Source organism: Athene noctua, chromosome 25 (genome assembly GCF_965140245.1).
Source record: "Athene noctua chromosome 25, bAthNoc1.hap1.1, whole genome shotgun sequence".
NCBI classification, from domain to species: domain Eukaryota; kingdom Metazoa; phylum Chordata; class Aves; order Strigiformes; family Strigidae; genus Athene; species Athene noctua.
In genome coordinates this window covers 3,558,231-3,577,849 of record NC_134061.1, presented here as the reverse complement: position 1 = coordinate 3,577,849, position 19,619 = coordinate 3,558,231, and the positions used below count along the sequence as shown (strand labels likewise).

Sequence of the window (19,619 nt, the reverse complement as noted above, 5' to 3'; positions counted from 1 at the left end):
ACATCCCTCTGCTCTTCGATAGGATTATTGAAATTCCTCACCCCTCTCTCAGCTACCAGGAACCTCTTGAGACTTGAATGGGTAAATATTGATCCCCGAGAGCGAGCTATAAATGTCAGTTCACGGGTCCGTGTTAGGTACATGAGGGGGTGGGTTCAGAACAAGGCAGCTGTGTGAGCAGCCCCCAGCTCCCCCGAAAGAGAACCTGGCCCGTGCAGCGGAGGCTGAGCAGCTTCTGGAGAGACCAGAGCACAGCTCACAGCTGAGCAAATCCCTTATGGGAAGCTCAGGTCTGTTTGTGAAGCGCAATCCTCAGATCTGCCCCTGCCTCTCTGCCTGCTCCTCAGTCCCCCCTCCGCTGCCTCGTCCCCCCGCGTGGAGCAAATGCTGCCACCCCCCAGCACTCGCTGTCAAGGCTGTGCCTGACCCTGTGCTGTCTTCTGGAGCATTTAAAGAATACAGACCCCAGAGCCCTTCCCTGACATGCCTCTGGCCTGGCTGTCCGTCCCTCCAGCGCTTCCCAACCCTCGTGACTCCCCTTTGTACTGTAGCTTTTCACTGGAAGGTATGTGAATGCACAGAAGTATTTACACGTTCACCATCACTGTCTTTATTGTGAAATTACTGCCTTGAGGGACTATGTCTCGTTAGAGCAGATAGGAAAAAAATTTCTCCATGCTACCACCAACGTGCTGTTTAATTTTAACTGGCATAAACACCCCCTCTCCCCACGCTGCAGTATTTCCCCTCTCCCCACTTGGTCTGGCTGAACTGTCAGGGCTGGGCATGGCCAGTTCCTCGGGAATGTCCTTTCCAGTCGGGGATGAGCTTTCCCGGGGCAGTGGGGTGGACTGGGGCAACTGGGGTCACCTCATCCCCAGCAGCAAGAGCGGGCCTGGCTGGGAACGTGGCCACGTCTCCAGCCCTTTGCACCCTCTGCTGTGCTCCAGCAACCGATCGCTTGAGTCCGGGGTGGGGTTCAAGGATGGAAACAAGCCAGACAGTCTTTATTTGCGTTTTAGCCTGCAAAAAGATTAGAGGGCCAAGACTTCTGCATGCAGTGGCCTGGGTGTTTATAGACAACCGTGCTGTAAAGCATGGGGAATCCAGGCTGCACCCTTCCCAGGCCCTAAAGCTCGGCCTGGCCCCCTGAGCCCGTCCTATCCCTGTTTGTGGCTCCCTGTTTGTGCATTGGGCTTCACCATGGCTGTGAGCTGCACAAAGTGCAAGTAAGGGCAGGGCGAGCTGCGGAGGAGCTCTGCGGGCGCTGTGTGCTCCACCAGCCCCGGGCCGTGCAACGCAGGATTTGGAGCTAAACAGGGGAGTTGGACCTCGGGACTATGGGCTTGTTGAATCGGCTTTATTATACACGCTGGAGCTGAAGTCACCTTGCAGACTGTCGAGGTAAGATTGAACAGGGAGGATTGTTTCCTGGCGATGACTCGAGGCTTCGCATGCACAGACATCACTTACGTCAGTCGCTTGCGGTTGGAGGGAGATGAGGTTTGGAACTGGCTGCTTGTTTTCAGGCCAGATCAGTAGAAGGAGCGAGAGCACGTGGTTGCTTTGCGCACTGGCTGTGGGGGAAAGGGAACTGTGATGATCCAGCTGCTATCGCCTACCCCGGCTCTCCACGCAAGCGTAGGAGGAGCCCAAAGAGTGAGGATCAGCATCTTCCCAGGCACAGCTGGATGTCCAGACGGGAAATGCACCGTTCACTTCATAGCATCGTCTCCAGCTCGCTCTTCAGCTTGGGGTGATGCTGATTCAGGTCTGTTAAGTCCGCTGTGTTTTCCCCACGAGCTTTCTGGCTCATCTCCTTGGTCGGGCACGGCAAAAAGTGATCGGAGGGGAAGGAGCTGGGGATGTAGCCGGGCAGGCTGGCACGGGCGGGGAGCAGCAGCCCCCGCTGCTGGGTGCTCCCCGCCCCGCGCCCCGCGAGGCTCACACTGAAACTCGTGGTGGCGTGGGAGGCCAGGCCGCCGTAGCAGCAGCTCCCCGCCGCGCTGGTGGCACGTGCCTTCTGCTTCAGGTCCAGCGCCAGGCTCCTCCGAAAATGGGCTTTCTTAATCTCTGCTTGCACCTGAGGGAGAAATCGGAGACGGCTGCTGGTGCTGAGACACCAAAACAGCCATCCCTTCCCCATGGATTTCACTCCTGGTGACTTTTTTTTTCCCTTCCAAATCATACTGAGAGGGATGGATCTGAGGGTTTTTTTCCTTCTGGAGGCTGTGGGTGAACTTCCCTGACCCTAAAGGGCCTGGAGCAGGGAGCTCAGCTGCACACGCTTCCAACTTACCTCCCCATTGCAAAAGCAGTAGATAAAAGCCACAAAGAAACCCTGCCAAAAGAGACAGAGGTGGAGTTAGAGTCCTGAGCCGGGACGCTGTGCGTGTGCCTCCCCACTCCCCAGATGAGCACCACTCGGTGTTAGGAGCAGGCAGGCAGCCCATGTCATACCTGAGAGGAATTAAAGAGCATCTCATAATGCATCTGGATCTGCCACAGGACCCCGGAGACTTCGGTGTAGGGCATGGCCATGAACACCACGTAATGGACTCCGAAAAGCGGCATCAGCACCAGCGTGGACTTCAGCAGCTTTCTGAGAGGAGAAATAAAATGCTCTGAGGCCTCAGCCGGGACCTGCCAGCCCGGCTGCAGCCCCCATGCAGGTGTTGGTGAGTGTCCTAGTGAAGAGGACGGTCGCTTTAGCTTCTGCCACAGCCGGTCTGTGTGAGGCTGTCACAGTGTCCAGCTCGGAGAAGGGAGAAGGCAGAGCCTGAACTCCTGAGCCTGCTGTTTGAAGCACTGGCTGCCATCGTCCTGCCACCCTCCCTCGCTCCTGCAGCCCTTCCCACCCTGTCTCAGCTGAACAGGCAGAAACGAGCCAGACCAGGGCCGGGCCATGGTTTTGCTCCTGCCAGCACTTGCCTGTACTGCTGCCGGGGGTCCAGCTTCCCCGTGTTCGTCTCCCAGAGCTTGGAGGCCAGCACCCGGACAATGTTGAGGAAGAGGAAGAAGTTCACCTGCCAACAGACACCCACTGCAGTTTGTTGCCTGCAATGACCTTGGGTTTGCCCAAGCAGCCCCCCAGAACGAGGACAGGCAGTTCTGGGTGAGCTGCAGGCAGGGACAGGGCGGTGATGCTGCGGTCAGAGTGGGGAAGGAGCAGCACCCCCGGATCCCTCTGCATCACATGGGCATCGCCCTGGGTGCTGGGGTGGCTGGGGAACAGCCCCACTGACCACAAGCAAATGCCTCTGGGTCTCTATTGATCCCTTTTCCCCAAAAGAGATTGAGACATTCAGCCACAGGGTTCTTACCACGATGGCAGCCAAGATGGGGACCTGATAAATCCACTTCATGTTCCCTGCACTGAGGTCCCAGCACCTGAAGAGACCAGTAAAGAAACAAACACCTTGGAGAAACCTGAAATCACTGGTAAGGAAAATTGCAGGCTGATGCCTCCCTGCACGCCCCAACCAACATCCCCATCCTCCCACCCTTCACTCTCTTCATGGAGTTTGTGTAAATCTTCACCCAACAGCAGCCATGCTACAAGCTCTTGTAACCATCACGGTGTTGCAAATCAGCTTTAAATTATCATTAATGTTCCTGAGGGCTCCTTGGCCACCTCATCTGAAACTCCTGCTGTACGTTTGGTGGCCTTTCTCTTTTTAAAATGCTTAACTTGAGAACATTTTACATGCAACATATTTGCACCATTTATTGATCAATTTTTGGTGTAAACCTGCATCCATCTTCCTCCCAAATGCAGAACAAAACCACTATCGGTCTGCCTTACTGACAATTTATGAGCTATTTTAGATGTGTGTTCACTCCTCTTGTTTTTTTTAGAAAATACTCAGTTTCAAAAGTTCTGGTGTCCACAGATACTTTGCTGGCATTTGCAACCAGTCTTTCCCTCCCCACAGGACTGCTGGAGAAGGTGGATCTACGTACTGTGTATCGGCCAGGGAGGCCCTGACGCTGGCCCAGACAGACACAAACACAGCGGGGAGACCTGGAGGGGCAGGAACCAGAGTGAGGAGCACGGATGAAACATCACATTTGCAGACAGAACCGGTTCCTGGCAGCTGGTCTGCATCCCACTGCCCTTGTCCAGGCACGCGGTGCCACTCAGCCACGGCTGATGCCACAGCTCCCAGCTGGTCTCGGCGGCCACAGCAGTGGGGTGGGGTCCATGCTTACCCCAGCCGATGATGATGAGGACCCACAGGTAGTTCTTGTTGGAGAGGAAGGCCATGAAGATCAGGCTGTGCAGGTAGAGACCTTCCACCAGGATCCAGTAGTGGTTGGTGGCCAGAAAATAGAGGAAGAGAGTCACCACCACCTTGCAGCCAACCTGTGGACATACAATGAGAGAGGTGCCCATATCAGGCTGTCCCTGAAAGCAAAACCTGGTGGCTTTTGCTCTCAGGCCAGCAAAGCCCAGGCTGTGCCCCACGTGTGGCTCACGTTCCTCCTGTGGGGAGCTACATCTCCCCTGGGATATTCCAGCATCAGACGTAAAGTGGGGGGTCTAGGTCACAGAATCAATCATCTAGGTTGGGAAAGGTCTTTCCCATAGGAGAGGTATTTCCCATCCCAGGGCACTCTGAGCTCAGACAGGCTGCAAGACCGATGTCCTCTGTGGCTCTGGTCTCCAGTTTTGGGCACCTCAATACGAGAGAGATCTCAAGGGGCTGGAGCGAGGGCAGGGGAGGGCAACGAGGCTGGGGAAGGGCCTGGAGAATCAATCCTGTGAGGAGCCGTTGAAGGAGCTGGGAGTGTTCAGTGTGAGGAGGAGGAGGAGGCTGAGGGGAGCCCTCATCACTCCACAGCTCCTGACAGGACATTGCAGAGAGGCTGGGGCTGGGCTCTGCTCCCAGGGGATCAGGGACAGGACAAGAGGGAACGGCTGGAAACTGCCACAGGGGAGGGTCAGGCTGGACACAAGGAAAATGTTTCCCAGCAAGAGTGGTCAGAGAGTAGAACAGGCTGCCCAGGGAGGGGGGAGTCCCCATCCCTGGGGGGGTTTAAGGGCCGTTGGGATGAGCTGTGGGGGGATGTGGGGTAGGGGAGAACTTTGCAGAGTCAGGCTGAGGGTTGGACTCGATGATCCCGAGGGACTTTTCCAGCCTGAGTGATTCTGGGATTGAAAGAAGCTGGGCAGAGCTGTAGGTGGCCCTTCATCCCTCCCCAACTTCATCACCCCAGGGCAGCACCACCCCAATCTATGAGGGTCCCAAGTGCATCCCTTGCACCAGGGCTCCTGAATCTCCTTTTCTCCTGATCCTGTCTCCAGTCTCAGTGTGTCACTTGCCAGGTGGCTCCGTTGTCCCGATGAAGGACCCATTTCTGCCTTGAAGTCATCCTCCCGCATCTTCTCCGTCTCGCTGGCCAGTGTGCCTGAGTAGAGCACCATGTCCTTCACGAAGATGCTCACCGCCCGGCAGATGAAGGAGGTGAAGAGGTGGACGTGGATGTAGTTGCGTGTGCAGTGCAGGCGCCTGTGGAGAAGGGATGTGACACGAGCCCAGCCTTGGCTGCCCAACAAGCTCATCACACGTGTGCTCAGGCAGTGGCAGGTCCCAGAGAAGGTGAGGTCTGAGGTGCCAGCCCTCCCATGGGCACAGAAGCCAGAGCTGGGGGCAAGTTGGGTGTCAACGTCTTCAAGAGCAGGGTGGAGCAGACGGGGAGCTGGTCACCTCCGGGGGTGTTTTGGGCTTTGGGAAGTGGGGTGATGTTTGTGCTGGGGTTTGGGGCCGGTTCCCGTTCCCTTAGGGGCTGCTCCCCCTCAGGGGGTCCTGTGTGTGTGTGCAGGCGATGGGGAGAGGACAGCTCTCCCCGACCCAGGGATGGGGCTTTGGCTTCTCCTTACTTGAAGTACGAGAGGATGCAGACGGCGACGATGAGGGAGGCCAGGGAGATGGAGTAGCCGATGGTGTACATCAGGTGCAGGCGGTCAAACACCTCCTGGAAGAGAAGGGCTGAGCTCTGCCACTCCTCCACAGCCCAGGTTTCCTCCGGCCTCTGGGCTGAGAGCATGGGGGGAGCCCAGCTTGTCTGGGGAGTGGAGGGGAAAGAGCCCCTTGCTCCTGGCAGTTCCCCTGGCCCTGATCCTCATCCCGACCCCTTTTCCCAGCACCTTTGATGAGCAAGGTCACCTTCTCACGGCTCCGGCTCTCAGAGGAGAAGAGCAGAGCACACTCGGTGTAATTGGCCCAGGTCTTGTTGATGCTGGGAGCCATGGCCCAGGTCCCGTAGGCGCTGCAGTACCTGTAGGCGTGACCTGGGAATGGCAACAGGCGTTGAGACAGTGGAAAGGTGTGCGGGAAGCCCAGACACATCCCTGCTCAGTGGAGGTTTATCTCTGAGGTGAGGTCGCTCCCTGCCCAGATGCAGGCACTCACCTTTATGGTTGAAGTCGTAGATGTAGTCGGGGCAGGGCACCAACACCTCCTGGCTGGGGGAGCCCTTTGGCCAGCAGATAATCCCATCCCACTCCGGAAGGCAGCTGGTGTCTGGCCAAAGAGCAAAGACACATCTCACATCTCCGAGCAGGGCCACCTCCAGCTTCCCCAAGTGTGCGCTGGACCGGGGCAAGGAGAACGCTGCCACGATCACCCCTGGCCTGACGAGCTGGGGGAGCCGTGGAAGGGCCAGGGAGGGGGACATGTCCCATCACATCCCACTTCTTCCTGGGGGGCCAAGGCCGCTCCACGGCTCTCGTTTGCAGTGTTCATGGGGCAGTCTGGAAAACGGCACAGCCAGCGCTGGCTAATCAGAGTGATGTTTGATTAGCACCTAATTGCTCCCTAAGAGCAGCCAGGGTGCCAGGAGCTCCACAGACCCCCAGGAGCCACGTGTCCCTGGCCCCATCCCGCTCCCATCGGAGGGGACCAGCGTTTCCCACAACGTAGCCAGCTCCACCAGTGAGCAGGGGAGGGATGCTACCTTTGATCTTCTCCAGTTGGGCTTTTATGTCTCTCTGACATTTCTCTTTAGCTTCTACCAGGAGATAGATCTGCTCTTCTTTTGTGAGAACATCATCAGGGTCAATCTGCCAAGACAAAACCCAAGTGACGACCCCGCCACCTCCATGTGGCTCAGCTCAGGTCTCCTCTTCATGCTCACAATTTAGAGATTAATCTTCCGTGGGAGACCTTGACCCACCCTGGTGATCTCCATGTCCCTGGGAGCTGCCACTGCCTGCTCGGTGCCACGAACCACCCGTGGCCAGGGTCCAGGAGTGGGGAGCAAAGCTGTTCTGTCCCAGCAGCACCCTGAAGGTGGCTGATGAGACACCCAGAAACACTTCCCGACTTGGGGCAGGACCCACATCACTTCTGCTGCCACAGAACACTCCGTTGCTCCCTGCCACCAACCCCCGAATCCACCCAGCTAGTTAACACAAAGTTCCAAAATCACAAGGGGTTCGGGGGCTGTTATGGGAACATCATCTCCTAATGCAGAAACGACACTTTGCTGAACCCTGCACTGCGTTGTCTCACCCTCAGACTCACCGCATGAAGCGGGACCATCCTTGGGGCAAGAAATGAGAGTCAAAGCTGGGGCAAGAGACAGGGAGGAAAGACAGGAACACACGTGGAAAAGGGATGTGCTGGTGGGCAAAGCTAACGGAGCAGCCAGAGCCGGGCTGTGCTCTCCCAACCGCCCCTGGAGAGCCAGGTTTGGGTGGCTTTGGGTAGATCCAAGTGAGATGGAGAAGAGAAAGGCGCTGCCCACATTCCCACCTGTGCTTTTCCCTCTTGCACGGCTGAGGCTGACCGTGAGCCCCCCTTCCACCCTGTCCGCTGTCCCTTGTTCATGTTTCTGTGCTAGAAATTAGTGGCATGTTGGGCTCCTGCCCCGGCTCCCTCTCACCCCCCTGCAGCGGCTCTGGGGGTCCCGTTGCCCACGCTGAGCCCTCCAGAGCCGGGTCTGGAGGCCCCGGGTTCAAGTGGCCAGCCCAGGGCTCTGCAGACGAGTGGGAGCCCAGCACCGGGAGCAGGGGGATGCAGCCTCCCAGTCACACTGCACATGCAAACATCTTCTGCAATGTTTTGGGCTGAGATACCTGAAGGAGTTTGGAGCCAGGGTGAGGAAACAGCTTTGGAAGCGAAAAGGAGCCGGGATGCGGGGGCTTTGTGTTGGCTCCAGGCTGCCCACGGCCAAATCCCCCCAGAGGGGAGTCCCTGAACTCCCATTCACACTCTTCCCCAAAGCAGCCGTCCTGGGGGGGGGGGGCTGATGAGGGGTGTAGGACAGGAGTGGGACCCTGGGGGTGCAACAGGAGGGTGGAGACCCTGCTTTGGGAGATGCACTGGATGGACCCAGCTCTGCCCTCACCACATTACTCCATCTTCGCCTGTGCTGACCGTAAATCGCCCCACTTTTTCTGTTCCCCTGATGCCTCTGAGGCAATGAACCCTGCCCTGGATGTGTCCAGGAAATGGAAAAACCATCACAGTGTCTCTGTGGCTGCTGGAAAGCGAGGAGAGGAGAGGAGAGGAGAGGAGAGGGAGAGGGAGAGGGAGAGGGAGAGGGAGAGGGAGAGGGAGAGGGAGAGGGAGAGGATGCAAGACTCTTCCCCTCCCAGCCTGCTCCTGCCTGGACCCCAGTCCTGCAGCCAGGGGACACGTGCCCCCCCCCCGACCAGAGCAGGTTGCACAATTAACAATATTTAAAGCCAGGAGAGGGCCTGGAGGGGGCCACGCAGACTTACCAGAGCCCACGCCGAACTCAGGAGGCAGCAGCAGAGGAGAGCCACCGTGATACCTCCCACAGGGCCAGATACCTCCATGGTCCCACCGCGTCACCGGGATGGGGACCTCAGGGACGAGCCGGAGGAAGCGAAGCCTTTGCCTGGGGACAGCCCGAGTCGCTGCCAGCCCGAGGCCGCGGGCGATGGAGAGGGCTGGTGCGTTCGGCAGGACAGAACATCTTCTGGGAGCACCTTCCCGGCTGCCGTCCCCGGCGAGGCGAGGTGGTGGCGGAGACACAGCCCGTCCCGGGGAGCTCGGGGCTGGGGAGCACCCTGGGGTGAGTCCTCTGTCCCGATGGGTGCTGCCCCGGCAGCGCTGCAGGGATCTGCTCGTGGGCTTACCAGGCAGGGGGAGTTCTCCCCCCACCACGCTTGCTCCTGTTCAGTCTCTGCGTCTTGCCTGCTTTAAGCAGCTCCTGGAGTGTGTGCAAGCAGTTCCCGTTCGGATGGGGATGGCAGAGGTTTATTGGCTTAGCCTGAGGTGCTAAAATCCTCTTCATTCAAGGCAGATTCCTCTTCTCTTTTCAGAAACTTCTCTCACTGCCTGGTGGCTCATTTTTCAGCTGTCACAGCATCCCCCTGCTGCCCCTGCACTGCTCAGCCTCCTCCAGCCCCAGGCTGGTCCCAAAGAGCTAAAGGATGGTGGGGAAAATCCCAGTGATGGCTAGAGGTAGGGAGGCAGAGGGTGCAAGCACGTGAGCATCCCCTCGGCACTGATGCTCCCGAGATGGGATGTCTTTCAGACAGATGCCAGTTTAACCCTTTTCCTTCTCTCAGGGTTGGGACGTGTTTTGGGGGGATGTGCTGGAATCAGTCCTGCTCCCCACTATGACAAGCACCCCACTGCCTTTGTGCGTTTGCTTTGCAAAAGGATCTCACTGCACAACTGCATTTAGCCTTCTGCGGTGGGAGGCTGATGGAGCAGGAGCCCCTGCTACGGCAGGAGCAGGCAGGGCAGGCAGGGCAGGCAGACAGTCCTGGCAGCAGGGGTTTTCCACCCTGATGGCTGTCTCATGCAGCCCGTCAATGAGATGAGCCGAACCGACAAGGCCAGGAGGTTTTTTGGGCATTGGATCAGAGCTGGTCCCACTGCAGCTGACACCATCCCCATCAGCCGTCCCTTGTCACCTGCAGCCCCTTGGGGAGGCCCCCGGGCTCTCCTGTGTTTTGGAATCATGCAGATGCCCAGCTTGCTCCCACCACCCTGCCAGCTTGAATGCCTTGTGTCCCCCCAGCAGCCCGAGCATCCCCCTGGTGAAACAGGGGCACAAAGAGGGGAGTCCTTGTTCCCCAAGCAGGTTGTCATTAGTAAGATGAGGCTGAAATTCAACAGCCCAGTGCCAAACCCAGGGAACAGCAGGCTCCCAGCCCAGGGCCTCTCCCTTTTCCATGTAATCCATGGCTGGGCATAGCTCTTGCTGCCACTGTAAGTACCAAAATCCTGCACAGAGCAGAGCCCCCGGTCTCCCTCGGGGTTCTCCTGGCAGGGCAGCTCCTCCTGGTCCCAACTGTGAGCCCCCGCGGCTGCTTGGAGGAGGGTCAGACTTCTGCTCAGCTCCTGTGGCAAGGGAAGGCGCATCAGCTCGGTGTGAGAGAGCAAAGCAAATCCAAATGACAGCGCTCGGGAGGTGCTGCTGTTCCCTCTGATTAAATCAGACAGAAAAACAAGCCTCTCCGTTGCTTTCCCTGCCACGGCAATCAGTTCTAAATCTAGGAGGGATTAGGGACATCTTCAGCAGCTGCCCATCTCCCCGGCCCAATTTAGCCACCACCCCGGCCCATCGCGTGGGCGCTGACACCAGCCCGGCAGCATCGCTCTGCCGAGCGGCCCCGCAGCTCCCGTTGGGACGCTGCATGGGCACGCAGGGCAGGAGAGGGGATAAGCAGTTAAATTGCAGGATTAATATTTTCTGAAGGCTCTTCTGGGTACTGATTTCTGACCCAGAAGCTGCTGGGAAGTGAGGCGTTCAGGGGAGGTTGTTTTGGAGTCGGATGGCTGCGTGGCTCGATGGATGCTGGTGGGGGGAGTCAGCAACGCTCTGGGGCAATGTGATTCCCACTGCGGGCGAAATCTGACCCAGGCTCTGAGTTTGCTGTTAGCAAAACATGTTGGCGGGGTTTTTTTTTTGCTAAATTACTTGCTATATTATAGAGCAATCTGGAAGGCAATCATTGCAAACAACACCCACCCAGCCCCATCATCCAGCCCCCTCGGCTCCCCAGATCCACACCAGCAATCGTGAGATGACGGCAGACGGTAAATTTCCCAGCATTTGTTGCTCTCCCTCCTCCTGAAGGAACCCCGTAACCCAGCTGACGATAGCTCAGCCTCCAGCTTGAACAGCATTTCAGCAGTGAAGAGGCTGGGGGGGGGGCTGTGAGCACAGGGCTGAGCTGGTGACACCCCCTGTTCCCATCACTCCTCACCCTGCAGCAGCCCCAAAACAGCAGGATTAGACCTACCCAGCCATGGCAAGCCTGAGCCGCTGAGACACAATATGACCTGAACAAGCCTGATTCAACCACCTGAAAATACAAGTATAACCACATTTTCTATATCTATGTATAAACAAAATTTAAATACACTCATCTATAATGTGTGTATATATATAGGTACAAATATAATGGCTCAGACTCCAGCCAGCACCAAGACCTCGTAGCTCTCACACCAGGACTAACAGCATCTCGCAGGACCCTGTTCCACCCAGTGGCTTGCAACCGTCCCTGCAGCCCAATTTAAGCAAGCCCTGGCCGGAGAAAGGGGGCTGTGCAGCATCTCCACAGCAGAGAAGATGCTCTCATCTGCTATAAATAATTTTTGTCCATTTATTTCTATTACCAAAACACCAGTTCTTGGACCCCAGTGCAAACCAGGGATGAGTTTTCCTCGCCCTGTGCTCTGTTGCAATCTGGCTGTGTTTAAGTTGATGGTTTAAGATGTCTTGGTGTAACCCTTGAGACCCCTTTTCTGGGATGCTGAACCTCGATGACTTCTTCTGCCTCTTCTGTGGGTCTTTCAAACAGTTGGGAGAGGAGGGTGAGAGCAGGAGCATCTCCCAACGGAGCTGGGAGCCTGCCCAGCGCCTGGAGAGGAGCCGAAAGGAGACCCCATCGCCTGCTCTGCCCTGCAGGATTTAGAGATGGATGGGACGAGCGGTGCAGGGCTGTGAGAGACCCTGAGCTGATGAATTAAATGCCTGGCTTTAGCCATCATTCGCATTACTCTCGTTAACCATCCTGAAGGAGGTGAGCACAGCTTCTTCCCTGCAGCGTGGCCTTTTCCAGGGCACAAACTCAGCCCTGGGGAGAGACTGGGGCAAACCAGACCCTGAGCATGAGGCCAGGGGGATCGTTCAGAGAGGACTGGGCTCGTTTGAAGTAGTCCTTCATAAATCCTGGTCTTAAAAGGGGCTCTGCAGCATTTGCCCTTGCAGGCCTGCCTAAAAACAGACGCGCTTTTCCCGTGGGTATCACGGCAGGTTTATCAGCCCTTGTGTTGCTATTTTCTTGCCAGGCACCCGGGGCCGTTCGCGTTTAGGTTTCCAATGATCATTTAGGAAGCAGCCCCCACGCAGCCCACCCGGTGCAGGTGCTGGAGGGGGAGACGTCCCCCCTTTTGTGGCTGGGGAGGGGCGGCTGGTGGCTTTGCTGCGCCAGGAGCTGATGACAATGGGCAATTGTCAAGTTGGGGCCCCTCTCGTTTGAGTTTTCTTCCTTTTATAGTAAGTAACAGTTGCTCCAGCAGCTGGCCTGCCCCTCCGGGTGAGGACAGGGCTCTGTATATAAGGGAAAGAGCAGACTTTGCCTTTCATCCCTCCATTCGGTTGCTTCACTGGGCGGCAGAACTCATCCCTGCACCTTTGCAAAGACCCAGCACGATGCCACTCAAGAAACCCGACCCGAAGAAGGAAGCAGCCAAACTGGCTCCAGCCCCGGAGCCACCCAGAGAGCCTGCCTTCGATCCCAAGAGCGTGAAGGTGAGTGAGGAATGAAGACATCACCGTCTGCCTTCATGCCTGTCATCTGCCAGGCACGGGCGGTGCAATGCGCCATGCAAACAGCATTAGCCAGGATGAAGGACAGGGTTGGAAGGGGAAAATTATCAGTTTGCATTGATGCAGAGGGCTGGGAGTGATGCTCTTCTCGCTGGGGGAATGTTTCAATCTTCCCCCACCCAGCCCTGCACAGCATTCACCCAAGGAAACTGCTTCACACTCGCTCCGGGACGCTGCTGCCCAGAGCTCCAGCTGCGGAGTCAAACGCCCCATGGCTCCTGGCTGAGACACCGGGTTGGAGCCCCGGCAGTGTTAAAACATTTTTCTGCCACCCACCATCTCCATCCTAAAGTATTTTGCCGCCTGTCTTGTCTCGTTCATGTGAGAGCATCTTTTATCCAAGTTTCTACAGCGGGTGCTCACTTTTTCCCTCATTCTCCAGGGTTTAGTTACATTTTTAAGCCAGAGCTGTGGCAGGAGAGTTGTTAATAGCAGGCTCAGCACGGAAGCTGTTTAATCACTTGAACTAGGGATCAAGCCTTGAAATAACATCCCTTCCACCAGCACGGACTGGTCCAAGCATCCCCGCTGCCTGCCTGCCCCTCGCCCGCTGCCGGCTCTGCTTTCCGTAGGGATCTCAGCTCCGCAGCGAGGGCAGGAGCGCTCCCGGGCACGGCACGGCCGGGCACGGCATGGACACGGCCCCCGTCCTGAGCAGACTGCGGAGCCTGGGGAGGGAGATGTTCAAATGCGGGGGAGAGCCCCTTCGTTACCCCAGCAGTAACACAGCACTCATGCCCCGCTCTGTCCTCTTCTCCCAACAGATTGAATTCACTGCAGAGCAGATCGAAGGTAAGTGCAGATGTCACCTACTCCCAGAAATGGCAATAGAGATAGTGAGTTCTTTTTCCAAGTAGTTTTTCACAGCAGACATGAGGCCCCACACATCAAATCCCCTCCTGGGGGAAAACCCAGCAGAGTCCAAGTACCCCATTCGCCCCCGGCACGCTGCTCATCCTCCAGGATGGGCTCATGAGGTTTCCCAGCAGGTAGAAGGGCCATATGAAATCAGAAGGTCGTTTCCCTGACCAGTATCAGGCTGGTAAGGAGATGGGGAAGATGCTGGTGGGAGGGGAGGAGGCAGGAGATGGAGATGGGAGCCAGCACAGGGGTTTAGCTGGGACTGCAATGCAGTCAGGAGCAATGAATGGAGCCTGGCTCCTTGCTCTGCGCTGAAGGTGCCCCAGTCAAAGAGGATAATCCCAGCTTCAGAGCCTGACAAGGAAAAGGTATTTTTCCATTCATGGTGAGAGATGCAGCTTGGTTCAAAGTCTGGGATTTGTGTGGGAGGAGCAGCTTCTGGTGATGCAGGGACAGGGGGGCTGTGCCGAGGTTGGGATTTCTCATCTCTCCATGGCCAGTTTTAATACCTCTGTGCAGACTAGGGAAGGGACAAGATCCCAGGGCAGATCCTGGTGAGAGTACTGGGAGGAGGAGACCCAGTATCCTATAGGCTCGGCCCCCAAACCAGCTTTTGAAATGAGAAAAGAGAGACAGCGGAAATGTGAGCAAGTTAAAATATGAAAATATCTGGATTGAACCTGCAGCGACGTCCCAGAGCATGTGATGTGCTCCCGGTAGTTGGGAGTGGACACCACTGAGCACCCTCGTAGCGGTGCCTCTTGGCCCAGGGACTGGCAGGAGGTCATGTCCTTCCCCGGATCCCCCCAGAGATGGAGGGATCCCACCTGCAGAAATGGAGCCATTGGGAGGCCAAGCAGGATAACAGCAGCACCCCGAGGTGCTGGGGGGACTGTGGACAGGCCTACAGGATGGTGAGGCTTGGCAGAAGATATGAAGATGCCAAGTACAAAATGGAGCAAATCCAAAACCCTGGGCAAGGATTCCCACCAAACTGCCTACGAGACTAACGTCTGCATCTCTGCGTGGAGACTGCAATCATCTCATCCCACCCAACAGCAGGAGGAGCAGCAGCTCTGCTTTGCGTAAACTATTGCTGGGCATCATGAAGAAGATGGACCAGAACCTGGAATTCATTAGTTCTGTGGACAAGAAACTCACAGCTCTGAGTGCTCACGCAGGGAGGCTGGAAAGGCTGATTAACTGCTTGGGCCAGTCTTGCTTGCTTAGGTGGACTCGCTAGCCTGGAGGCAGCAGGATGAAATCCAGAAGTGTGTGGAGGATCTGCTGCAGGAAAACCACCATCTCGCTGCCTGCATAGAGCCTCGAGGTCCTTGACTTGCCTGCAAGAAGGAAGGTAAAGACTTGTGGGGAGTGTTTCCTGGAGGACTGGTTTCCTACATTTTGCACCTCAACACCAGTGAGGAACCTGCTGTAGGAAAGATCTTCTGGGTTGAAACGAAAGGCAGAGACCAGGCTCTGAGCAGCGCAGGTGCATGGTTATCCGTGTAGCCAACACTGGATTAAAGAGAGAATCCAGCAGCAGGTCAGGAAGCTGAAAAGCATCGTACACAGAAGGAAAGCAATCCTTAATTGTTCCTAATTTAGGCCTCGTGCCTCCAGGTAAAATGTAACACTCAGTGGCATGATAATTTATGGGAATGAGCTTGGAAATGAATCTCCTGTGTCCTTCTATGCAGGGCTGGCATGACATGTGGTCGGCAAGGTTCGGGTGGACCTGGTCACCCTTCCCCAAACATGAGCAACACCGTGCTGTGTCTGCCGGGCTGGGGCTGGGAGATGCCAGCAGAGCAGATGGGGTGTTGCAGGTGTCATGGGGGTGCAGCAGGAGGGTCGTGGGGTCCCCAGGAATCCTGAGTTGAAAAGGGGAAGAGCGAAGGGGTCGTTCTGTCGCAGAGACAGCAGCCTGCACCTGCAGCTGGTGCTGCCAGCACAAGATGGTGCAGGAATCCCAGCAGGTCATCCGGCCAGCTCCACATGGGTGGCAAAACCTGCTCAAAAACCTGAGCGACTCGTTGAAGGAGTCTGGCAAGCTTCAGCTGCTCATTGCTCAAACTAGCACAGGGCTGCCTGCCCTGGGCAGCAGTGAGGGGTGCTGAGGGCACCCGCCATACGTGTGTCCATCCCTTCCCTGCCTGCCAGGCAGGACTGCCTTCGGAGGGGTGGGAAGTGGGGCTGGCATGGCAAGGGACATCTGAGCTCTTCTTCCTTGCAGAGTTCAAAGAAGCCTTCAGCCTGTTTGACCGGACGCCCACGGGAGCCATGCAGATCACGTACATGCAGTGTGGGGACGTCCTACGGGCGCTCGGCCACAACCCCACCAACGCAGAGGTCCTGAAGGTGCTGGGCAAGCCCAAACAAGAAGGTGACAACAAACTGCGGCAGCGGGGACAGGGTGGGACAAGCAATCCCTGTGCTCCCCGGCAGCAAGTGAAGGATTACGTCCCCTGTAGGAACAGCCCTGTAAGATGAAGGAATTTGGGAAGGAAATGATGCAGAGAGGCTTCATTCCTGCGAAACTCCTTCACTCCCCCTCCCTGTACCACAGCTGACATAAAGGATAGGCTGTCCTCAACTGGGGATGGTGATAACTAACTGAAGCTTAGAAGACCATATCCTGAGCTGGTGCAAACTGGCATAACCTGACCAGTCCCAGTGCAGTCGCATTGCCCTGGTGACAGAGGACCTACCTGCTGGTTTCAATTTTTGGCTGACATCAGCAGTCTGTTGCAGTCCCCAGATGTTAACACTTTACTCCTCATATGGATCTTACCATCTCCAGTGTAATATACTAATAATCCCATCACTTTGTGGGGTTTCTCCCCTGTACTCAGATGGAAATGACACCAGGAAGGTTAAGTAGGTCAGTCCTAAGAGGTTGACTTCAGTGCAGTAAAATTAATTTCTGACTCCATCTCCTCCTCCCCTTTCCAGAAATGAACACAAAGATGCTGGACTTTGAGACCTTCCTCCCCATCCTGCAGCACTTCACCCGCAACAAGGAGCAGGGCACCTTCGAGGACTTTGTGGAAGGGCTGCGCGTCTTCGACAAGGAGGGCAACGGCATGGTGATGGGGGCTGAGCTGCGCCATGTGCTGGTCACGCTGGGTACGTACGGGCTGGCCCTGGGGAGGGGAGCAGGACACAGGCCACCCCTCAGGACTTTCTGGGCAAATGGCTCAGGTCGTCTCACACATTGGAAAGACCTTTTGTATTCTGCGGCTTGTAGGCTTTTGTGGGAGTGAATGGCCCCTGAATCTGTGGCTTTTTCCATCTTATGCCACAGCTTTGTGCATGATCCAGGTGAGATAGACAGTTCATAAAATCCGCAATTATCAGACAACTACTGTGGCCTGGTCCGCACTCCACAATCTCCCACCAGTATTCCCCAGTGGCACACAGCTCCTTTTTAATCCCCTTTGCCTTCCTCTGGTGGCTTTACTCTCTGGAAGAAGGACAGGAAGGTCCTGGTGGGCTGAGAACCCTTCCCCTCACCTCTCCATCCTCCTCTTCCAGGTGAGAAGATGACAGAAAGCGAAGTGGAGCAGCTCATGGCAGGGCAAGAAGATGCCAACGGCTGTATCAACTATGAAGGTAGGAGTGAGAGATGCCCATCGGGGCCATCCCAGACAGGGCTGTCTTGTCTTAGGGTGCAAAATGTGTCCTCTGTGAGGACATTGGTGATAGCTGAGAGGGAGGTGTGGACCACCCTCCAAAGGCTCTCCGAGGAGAGCTGTGAGACATGTCAGCTGGGGTGGGAACAATGCGGTTGTGCCAGTGACTTCCAGTAAAAGCAGCTGAAGACAGCATGTTTCCAAGGGTTTCGGGACTGTTTTATCCCCAGTTTTGGCACTGTTTTGTTGTAAGCTATTAAAAATAAACAAAGCCAGCATCTTTCACAGCAGAGGCTAATTGGGAACATTTGGAGACCCAGATCGCTCACAGCTTCAAGAGGGTGAAAATCTGGCATAGGGGGTGGTTAAATCTGGAAACCCCTAAAATTGGAGAGCATTGAGGAAAAGAGGGTACCCATTTCCCTTGGCCTCAGAAAACTGGGGATAGTGGTACCGGCTCATCTCTAGGAGGGGTTTGGTATCACTCTAACCAGGTTTGGGACGGCGTGTGAAAGGTGGGAACAGAAGGAGAAATCTCAGTCCTGGCAGAGCATGTCCCCTTTGTCCCTGGGGTGCCCCAGGCTGGGGGTACCCCCTGCTGCCTCTCTGCCCGCCCCACCGCAGCTCACAGCATGGTTTGACCTCTCATGCTCTCATTTCCCATTTTCTCCTCAGCTTTTGTCAAGCACATCATGTCTGGCTGAAAGAAGAAACTTCAGGTGAGTTTATCAGGGTGTCCTGCTGCTTAGTCCAAAATGGGAAATCCTGCATATAACAGCCAGGGGAACAGGACCCAAACCCCAAACCCCACAAGCAAGCCTGCAGTGGACTAATGGCCCAGGAATAATCCCAGCTCTGCAAGCCCAAAAAAGCTGTGTTCCCCATAACAAACCTCATTTGTAACTCATCCCATTTAAAATTTACTGGGACAGCATCAATCCTGTGACTGTCGATCATGAATTGTGTTGATTCTCTGCTTGGAAGGAAAGAGGTTGGTGTGGTTTATGGCAATACATTTTCTAACACACCAGGAGCTCAGGTGGTCATCAAACAGCAGTCGGTGGAAATGAATATTTTAAAACCTGCAGCAGTGAATGACCTAATGCTAAGAAAATACTAAGTACTTAGCAAGGAAATTTCTGAACTAAGAAATATCAACATTGTCATTAACATTAGAAAGAATGTGGAAAATGTACCAATGATGCTTGTTTAGCTTTTTGTGTTCCTCTAAGTGTGCCTGAGGAAAACAGAGAAATAGGTTTCTTCCAGGATGAACTATCTGTCCAAAAATCTATTCACTTTAGAAGAAAATCCAAATTACTAAGAGCTGGCCCTGGTCTCCCCTGTCAGTTTCTTATGGTTTTGTTATCTTTTCTTAAACATTTCTTCTCTCCTCAGCTGTGTGAAAGGCAGCAGAAGAAAAAAAAAACAAAAACAACAAAACAACAAGAAAACCCCACAACCTTTAGATACTTCTAAATACACAACTTCAATATTTAAAATCTCTTTTTTTTCCCCTCTACAAATCTTTTTAAACAACGGAAGGTTAAAACGGATACAGACAGAAGTCTGAACTCTGAATGTTTAGCATCTTTTTTTATCTTGTTTTTAATCCATTTCTCTCCAGTTCCTGCTCAGCCATATAGGTGGTTAGGTGGGAGATTTAATTCTACACAAAACTATTTGCATGTAATGGTGTGGAATTACAGCTATTGATATTTTGGGTTCGTCTGAGAAGGAGCACTCTCATCTCAAAGACTGATTGCCTTAAGCCCTCTCACCCTTGTCTCCCAGGCTCTCAGAAATGTTTGAACTCACCTGAGCACACGAAGAGCGAGATGCCTCCATCCATGTCCCTTCCTCCCTGGATGTTGCACATCTACAGAGATGTTTCCCATGAACCACCGTGAAGAGTTGGCCTCCCCGTGTGTGTTTGTGACTAAGCCTTGGTATACAACGAGACATCTGCAACTTGGTTTTCAACCTTAAGTTATTCCTTTCAGGTTTTGACTTTTGGCTCATTAAATTTCATTCCTTCCTCCCTTAAACAGTATCTCTGCTTTGGTTTTGGACTACTCATTGAAGCGGTAGATGGAGGAGACCCCTCAGTCTCCACCAGCTGTCAGAGATAGCAGGATGTTCCCACAAAGAGGGGAAAAAGGCAGGTTTTATGACTGCTAGATGTGAGAGAGGAGTTCAGACCTGGGGGTGAGGGTCTCTGTTCATCACCCCACTCTCAGTGTGGGGCCAGGAGCTGGGCCTGAAGCAAAGTGAGCATAAGGGACAGGTTACGTCAGA

At 55.1% G+C, this 19,619-nt stretch overlaps 2 protein-coding genes across 2 annotated transcripts; one reads left to right on the top strand and one right to left on the bottom strand.

Annotated features, from left to right (window-relative positions):
- Window positions 1–716: 716 nt before the first annotated feature.
- LOC141970104 (parathyroid hormone/parathyroid hormone-related peptide receptor-like) lies at window positions 717–12,768 on the bottom strand. Its single transcript, XM_074926462.1, has 14 exons — window positions 12,729–12,768; window positions 8,732–8,769; window positions 6,961–7,066; window positions 6,417–6,527; window positions 6,171–6,295; window positions 5,885–5,979; window positions 5,327–5,513; window positions 4,213–4,366; window positions 3,964–4,024; window positions 3,324–3,390; window positions 2,928–3,026; window positions 2,461–2,598; window positions 2,300–2,341; window positions 717–2,083 (listed from the first exon to the last, which is right to left on the bottom strand). The coding sequence occupies exons 1-14, from the start codon at window positions 12,766–12,768 to the stop codon at window positions 1,721–1,723; spliced, it is 1,626 nt and encodes a 541-aa protein (XP_074782563.1). The 3' UTR covers window positions 717–1,720.
- On the top strand, window positions 12,376–19,357 carry LOC141970105 (myosin light chain, embryonic). Its single transcript, XM_074926463.1, has 7 exons — window positions 12,376–12,747; window positions 13,590–13,617; window positions 15,923–16,072; window positions 16,642–16,815; window positions 17,224–17,301; window positions 17,997–18,040; window positions 19,116–19,357. Exons 1-6 carry the CDS (start codon window positions 12,649–12,651, stop codon window positions 18,023–18,025), a joined length of 558 nt encoding a protein of 185 aa, XP_074782564.1. The 5' UTR covers window positions 12,376–12,648; the 3' UTR covers window positions 18,026–18,040; window positions 19,116–19,357.
- Window positions 19,358–19,619: the final 262 nt, after the last annotated feature.